The sequence below is a fragment of the Pongo pygmaeus genome, chromosome 1 (assembly GCF_028885625.2).
Source record: "Pongo pygmaeus isolate AG05252 chromosome 1, NHGRI_mPonPyg2-v2.0_pri, whole genome shotgun sequence".
Lineage (NCBI taxonomy): Eukaryota > Metazoa > Chordata > Mammalia > Primates > Hominidae > Pongo > Pongo pygmaeus.
Window position 1 is genome coordinate 37,940,964 of NC_072373.2, and position 7,788 is coordinate 37,948,751.

The 7,788-nt window shown below is 41.0% G+C and overlaps 1 protein-coding gene across 1 annotated transcript; it reads right to left on the bottom strand.

Annotated features, from left to right (window-relative positions):
- Positions 1-5,314: 5,314 nt before the first annotated feature.
- LOC129033604 (actin-related protein 2/3 complex subunit 3-like) lies at positions 5,315-7,269 on the bottom strand. Its single transcript, XM_054482382.2, has one exon. The coding sequence runs from the start codon at positions 7,253-7,255 to the stop codon at positions 6,719-6,721; it is 537 nt and encodes a 178-aa protein (XP_054338357.1). The 5' UTR covers positions 7,256-7,269; the 3' UTR covers positions 5,315-6,718.
- Positions 7,270-7,788: the final 519 nt, after the last annotated feature.

A 7,788-nucleotide genomic window follows, 5' to 3' on the forward strand; every position in this document is an offset into this window, starting at 1 on the left:
GCTGGTCTCGAACTCCTGACCTCAGGTGATCTGCCCACCTCGGCCTCCCAAAGTGCTGGGATCACAGGTGTGAGCCATCTCGCTCGGCTGCCAACTGCATTTTTCAGCTCAAGAATTTCTGCTTGATTTTTTTAAATTAGTCTTTTTTAAAAAATTTATCTGATAGAATTCTGAATTTCTTCTGTGTGTTATCTTAAATTTCTTAGAGTTTCCTCAACACAGCTATTTTAAATTCTCCATCTGAAAGGTCACATATCTCTTTCTCCAGGATTGGTACCTGGTACCTTATTTAGTTCGTTTGGTGAGGTCATGTTTTCCTAGATGGTGATAATGCTAGTAGATGTTCTTCAGTGTCTGGGCATTGAAGAGTTATTTATTGTAGTCTTCACTGCCTGGGCTTATTTGTATCTATCCTTCCTGGGAAGGCTTTCCAGATATTTGAAAGGACCTGGGTGTTGTGATCTAAGCTGCATTTGCTTTAGGGAGCACCCCAAGCCCAGTAATGCTGTGGTTCTTGAAGACTCATGATGGTCTTGGACAAGATCTGGGAGAATTCTCTTGTTTACCGGGAGAGACTCTTGTTCTCTTCCTTTACTTTCTCCCAGAGTATTTCTCTTTGTTCTGAGCCACCTAAAGCTGGGAGTGGAGTGACACAAGCATCCCTGTGGCCACCACCACCATGACTGCACCACCACTATGACTACTGACCTGAAGCCAGCACAGCACTTGGTCTTGCCCAAGGTCAGCTGTAAGCACTCCCTGGCTACTGCCTATGTTCGCTCAAGGCCCTAGGGCTGTACAATCAGCAGGTGGCACAGCCAGCCAGGCCTGTCTCCTTTCCTTTGGGGCAGCAAGGTCCTGCAGGCCCTGGATGAGTCCAGAGGTGCCAACCAAGAGTCAGGGACTAGAGTCAAAAATCTTAGAAGTCTACCTGGTGTTATATTGTACTGTGGCTGAGCTGGCACTCAAATCACAAGACAGTCCTTCCCACTCTTCTCTCCTCTCCAAAGGCAAAGGAGCATCACCCTGTAGCCACCGCCACCCCGGGCCATGAAGCGTACTGCTGGACTATGTCTGATGTTCTCTTAAAGACCAAAGGCTCTTAAGTCAGCTTGTGGTGAATGCTGCCTGGCCTGGGACTCAACCTTTACGGCAGTGGGCTCCCCTCTGGCCCACGGCATGTCCAGAAATACCATCCAAGAGTCAAGTCCTAGAATTAGGGTTTCCATGAGTCCACTTGATGCTCTATCCCCTGTGGCCATGCTGGTGCCTAAGGTGCAAAACAAAGACCCCTTAATTTTTCCCTCTGCTTTTCTCAAGCAGAAGGAGTTTTGCCTCATAGCCATCACAGCTGGTAATATGCTGAGTCTCCCCTGAAGCCAGCAAGTCTCAGAGGCTCACCAAGGCCCTCAATGTAGTACCTGGGTATCGCTGCTTGTTATTCAGGGGCCAAGGGCTCTTCAGTTAGAAAATGATGAATACTGCAAGGACTGGGTTCTTTCCTTCAAGGCAGCAGGTTCCCTTTTGGACCAAGGTGTGTCTAGAAATGTTGCCTAGGAGCTAGGGCCTGCATCAGGGGCCTCATGACTCTGACTGGTGCCCTATCCTGCTGTGGCTGAGCTGGTACATCCAAGATGCAAGACAAAGTCCTGCCCACTCTTCCCTCTCCTCTTCTAAAGCAGAAGGAAGGGGTCCCTTTTGGAGTGTGAGCTGTGCAGCCTGGGACTAGGGGATGGATAATGCCAGCCCTCCCTTAGCCACCCTAGCTGGTGTCTCAGTAGGTTGCATGGTGCCCCAGTCCATTGTCTCTGGGCCCAGTTCGGCACTAGGACTCGCCTAAGAGTTGCAGTCCTTATGGCTTACACTGTCTTTCAAGTTTACTTGGAGACACAGAGCACTGTAGCCCTCAGTGGTGAGGTTTGCAGGAACTCAAGTTCCAACCACTGTGATCTGTGATTCCCCTTTGGCTAGGGCTGGTTTAAATGTTTCCACCATGGGCAGGTGTCACTGAGTCTGGTCCGGTTTTCCTTTCTGCTCTACCAGGACAGCACTGAGTTCACTGCCTCACAATTGCTGTGTTCTCCCTCCCCTAGGGCCCAGAGCAGCTCTCTGCACCATGCCACTGCTGCCAGTGGTGGGGAAGGGGTGGTGTCAGCAATTCAGGACTGTTTTTTCTATCTCTTCAGTGCCACTTTCAGCGATATGGAGTTAAAACCAGGTACTATGAGTGTTCACCTGATTTTTGGTTCTTATGACGGTGCTCTTTTCTGTGTAGATAGTTGTAAAATTGGGCTCCTTGTGGTGGGGATGATTGGTGAAGCCTTCTATTCTGCCATCTTGCTCTGCCTCTCAAGAAAAATACTCTTGGTGAGTCAGTAAAAAGTAGTAATTTTATTAAATCTCAATCCTTGAGTATACATCTTTGTAATATTCTCTGACAAAATGGGAAGTGTGTATAAAGTACGTCTGCATGCCAAAGTACAGTTGTTTCTCAAGGAAAATTACTCAAACTGATTGACTTGCAAGCTGAAATAGCTGTTTTTCTCAGAGACCACCATTTTTATTTGAAGGAAAAACTGACAGAGAAATATGGTTATCCAGATGAGTATTTGGCAGACATTTTCTCTAAAATGAATGAAATGAGCTTGTCATTTAAGAAAAACGTCTGACTGTATTTGTTGCCAATGATAAAACTCAAGAAAAAAATAATTTTGGAAAACACATCCGTAACTCTCATTTCCTTCTTCTTACATCATGAGTTTGACATTTTTCCAATACTTAATGACTTTTCTGAAAATACTGGTAGTGATACTGGTATACAATTTTCATATTGTATATTTAAATGAGTTAATTTTTGGAAGATCTGTATAACTCGGCAGACCAGTATTTTTCAGATTGTCCAATGCATGATGTTACAAAATCATGCATGGGTAAAAGAGCCAAATATAGTGCATGACAGTCCAATGAATTTTAATGTAACAAAGTATGAAAATCATTGATATAATTTCAGATTCCAACTAACTTCTTTTTGCAACTAACTTCTTTTTCTACCTCTGAACTGTGGGCAATTTAAAAAAAATGTAGTAAAATATACCTAACTTAAAATTTACCATTTTAATCATTTTAAGTGTACAGTACAGTGGCATTAAGTATATTCATATTGGTGATTAAACCATCACCACTGTCCATTTCCAAAGGTTTTTCATCATTCCAAAGAGAAACTCTACCTATTAAACAATGTCCCATTACCCTCCCCTGAGTCCCTGGTAACTTGTATTATACTTTCCTTCTATATGCATTCTAGGTACCTTATATAGGTAGAAGACTATATTTGTCCTTTGTGTCTGGATTATTTCACTTAGTATAATGTTTTCAAGGTTCATCCATATTGTAGCATGTGTCAGAATTTCACTCCTTTTTATGACTGAATTATATTCCATTGTATACATATACCACATTTTGTTTATCCATTCATGTGTGATGGATATTTGAATAGTTTTCATCTTTGGCTATTGTGAATAATGCTGGTATGAACATTGATGTGCAGGTATCCGAGTCTGTTTTCAATTATTCTGGGTATATACCTAGCAGTGAAATTGCTGAATCATATGGAAGTTCTGTTTTTTGTTTTGTTTTGTTTTGAGACAGAGTCTCACTCTGTCACCCAGGCTGGAGTGCAGGGGCGCGATCTCAGCTCACTGCAACTTCCACCTCCTCTCCTGCCTCGGCCTTCCGAATAGCTGGGATTTACAAGCGTGTGCCACCACACCCAGCTAATTTTTGTATTTTTAGTAGAGACGAGGTTTCATCATGTTGGCCAGGCTGGTCTCGAGCTCCTGACCTCAGGTGATCTGCTCACCTCGGCCTCCCAAAAATCACTGGGATTATAGGCATGAGCCACCATGCCCAGCCTAACTTTTTAAGGAACCACTATGTTTTCCACAGTGGTTGCACCATTTTATTATACATTCCTACCAAGAATGCAGCAGAATTTCAATTTCTCCACATCCTCAACATTTTTTAAAAATTGTTTTGATAATAGTCATTCTAATGGCTGTGTACAAAGCTATATCTCATTGTAGTTTTTTTAGTTTTCATGGTTTTTTATTTGCATTTTCTTAATGATTAGTGATGTTGTTCATCTTTTCATGAGCTTATTGGTCAACTGTATGTCTTTTTTGTAGAAATGTCTATTGAAGTCTTTAGCCAATTTTTAAATTTGGGTTTTTTGTTTTTGTTGTTGAATGTTAGGAGTTCTTTATGCTATATTCTGGATATTTATCCCTTTTCAGGATATGTGACTTACAAATATTTTCTCCCTATTCTGTGGGTTATATTTTTACTCTGTTGATAGTGTTCTTTGATGCACAAAAGTTTAAATTTTTTGTTTTTTCTTGTTGCCTGTGCTTTTGGGGTCATATTCAAGAATTCATTGCCAAATCCAATGTCATTAAGATTTCCCCCTATGTTTTCTTCTAAGAATTGCATAGTTTAATCTCTTATGTTTAGGTCTTTGATCCATTAGTTAATTTTTGTGTACAGTGCTGTGTAAGGGTCTAACTTCATTCTTTTGTGTGTGGATATCCAGTTTTCTCAGCACCATTTATTGAAAAGACTGTCCTTTCTCCACTGTCTGATCTTGTCACCCTTGTTGAAAATTACTTGGCCGTATATGTAAGTGTTTATTTCAGGACTGTCTATTCTATTCCATTGGGCTATACAGTATTTTACACCAGCACTATACTGTTTTGATTACTGTAGCTTTGTAATAAGTTTTGAAATCAAAAAGTGAGTCTTCTAACTTTATTATTCTTTTCCACGACTGTTTTGGCAATTTGGGGTCTCTTGATATTCCACGTGAATTTTAGCATGGATTTTTACATTTCTGCAAAAAAAAGTCATTGGAATTTCAATAAAGATTGTATTGAATCTATAGAGTACTTTGGGTAGTACTGACATCTTTTAACAGTATTAAGTCTCCCAATCCATGAACATGGGGTGGTTTTTCATTTATTTGTGTCCTCTTTAATTTCTCACAGCAATACTTACAGTTCTCAATGTACACATCTTGTACCTTCTTGGTTAATTCCTAAGTATCTTATTCTTTTCAATGCTATTGTAAATGGAATTTTCTTAATTTCCTTTTCAGATTGTTCATTGTTATTGTATAGAAACACCAGTGATTTTTTGAGTGTTGATTTTGTATTCTGCCTTTTTGCTGACTTTGTGCTAACAATTTTGTGGAATCTTCATGGTTTTCTAAATATAAGATCATGTCATCTGTCAGCAGAGATAATTTTACTTTCCTTTCCAATTTGGACATCTTTCCAACTAACATTTAAGAAACTACAACCAGTTGAGTTTTGATGTAGTGCAAAGAAGACTATTCATGATAATTGTAAAAAGCCATTACAATACAACCTTCCCTTTTCCAGCTACATAACTGATCTGTGTGAGGCTGGATTTTCTTTATGTAGTTCAATTAAAACAACATGTTGCAACAGTTGAATGCAGAAGCCAATGTAAGAAGCCATATATATCAGTTTTCTATTACTGTGTAACAAATTATCACTTTAGCAGCTTAAGACAACACTCACTTATTATATCAGTTTTCCATGGGTTGGGAGTCTAGGTTCAGACGAGCTCCTCAGGGTTTTTTCTCAGGGTCTCACAACGCTAAAATCAAGGAGTTGGCCAGGGCTGCAATCTCATCTAAGGCTCAGATCCTTATCCAAGCTCACTGGTTGCAGGCAGAATTCAGTGTCTTCTAGCACTGAAGGCCTTATTTAATGGCTAGCTGTTGACTAAGAACTGCTCTAAGAAACTCGAGGTCATCCACAGGTCCTTGCCACATGGTCCTCTCACAACATGGTCACTTATTTCTTCAAAGCCAGCAGGGAAATCTCCCTCCAGTCAGCTATGATAGAGTCGTATATAACATAATACGATTATGGGAGTCACTATATCATCCCTTTTGCCATATTCTTTTGGCTAGAAGCAAGGCACAGATTTTCCTGCACTCACAAAACTCACTGGTAACACCTTAAGGTGTTTGTACCACTCCAGATGTTAGATTTGCAAAGTGTAAAACAATGCTACTGTTTGTTTTGTTGTTGTTGTTGTTGTTTTTGAGACAGGGTCTCACTCCATGTCCCAGGCTGGAATGCAGTGGTACGATCATGGCTCACTGCAGCCTCGATCCCCTAGGCTCAGGTGATCCTCCTATCTTAGCCTCCCAGGTAGCTGGGACTACAGGCACGTGCTACCACACCTGTCTAATTTTTTTGTATTTTTAGTAGAGATGGGGTTTCACCATGTTGCCTAGGCTGGTCTCAAAACTAAAGCAATCTGCACACTTCAGCCTCCCAAAGTGTTGAGATTACAAGTGTGAGCCACCACACCTGGCCTAATTATTATTTCATAAACATGTATTATTTATGCTAATATATCAGTTTCTAATTGTTATTTTTTTGAATGTTAGAAATTTCTTTATTACTTATTCTTATTAAGTGCCAGCTTAATACTGCAGAAAATTTCAAATCACCCTTGATAACCCACTTTCTTTGCTCCCACCCGAATTCTTGATCAAGTTTTTCAAGTAAAGACATGCTCTTCTCTCTTCTGTATAAAACTTTATGAAATAAAGGCAAAAGATTGTGTATATCTTGCTGGAAAATGCTGCTCAGGGCTCTGGAGACAGTGGCTGCCTGGGCTCCCTTCACTGTCCAGGTCCTGAAAGATTCTTGTTCATGAACTGTCTCTTCACAAAGCAAATCCACCACGTGCTGGGTTTATCATTCCGCGGGTTGAAAACTTGCTCACAAAGTCTCAGACCAGTCTCTTGCCTTAGCTGTTGTAAACAGGCTCTCATCACTTCATCTTCCTGTTTGTTTGCAGGTTTGGCATAAATTGCATTAAGTGGAAAACCAGGCTCTCCAGGAATGGGAAAATTAGTGATTCCCTGTGTATACATTTCTTTCTCACCTTGGCTTCTGGAATTACACTTTTGGAGTTTCTTCAGACACTCAGAAATGTAGAGAGGTATATATATCAAGGTCCTATCAGCTTCATTCTTAATTTCATAGTTTTTGAAGAAGACATTGACCTTGAAGTAATAGAGGGCTTCAACCACAATATCTGTATCTTTTGTCTCTCTGGGGGCAGGTCCTTTGAATTGACTTCTGATAGGTAAGAGTGCCATGTTTCCAATGAGTTTGTTGTCAGGATCCATGAGAGAAGAGTGGTAAGCCGGCATCTTGGTGGCACCCGGGTTTCCCCTAATTGTTATTTTAAACGAATTATAAAGAATTATACTTCTTAATTTCAATTCTAATTCTAATTTCTAATACAGAAACTAAATTTTTTTTGAGACAGAGTCTCTGTCACACAGACTGTAGTGCAGCGGTGCCATCATAGCTCATAATACAGTAAATGTTGATAGACACTATTCACATAAACAGCAGCTCTTTGGGCTTCTTAATAAATTTTAAGAGTATAAAGTGTCGGCCAGGCGTGGTGGCTCACGCCTGTAATCCCAGAACTTTGGGAGGCCGAGGTGGGCGGATCATGAGGTCAGGAGATCGAGACCATCCTGGCTAACACGGTGAAACCCCAACTCTACTAAAATTACAAAGAATTAGACAGGCGTGGTGGCGGGAGCCTGTAGTCCCAGCTACTCAGGAGGCTGAGGCAGGAGAATGGTGTGAACCCGGGAGGCGGAACTTGCAGTGAGCCAAGATCACGCTACTGCACTCCAGCCTGGGTGACAGAGCAAGACTCCGTCTCAAA

Coding starts and splice junctions, on each gene's coding strand:
- LOC129033604 (XM_054482382.2), bottom strand. CDS start 7,255: ATGCCGGCTTACCACTCTTCTCTCATGGATCCTGACAACAAACTCATT.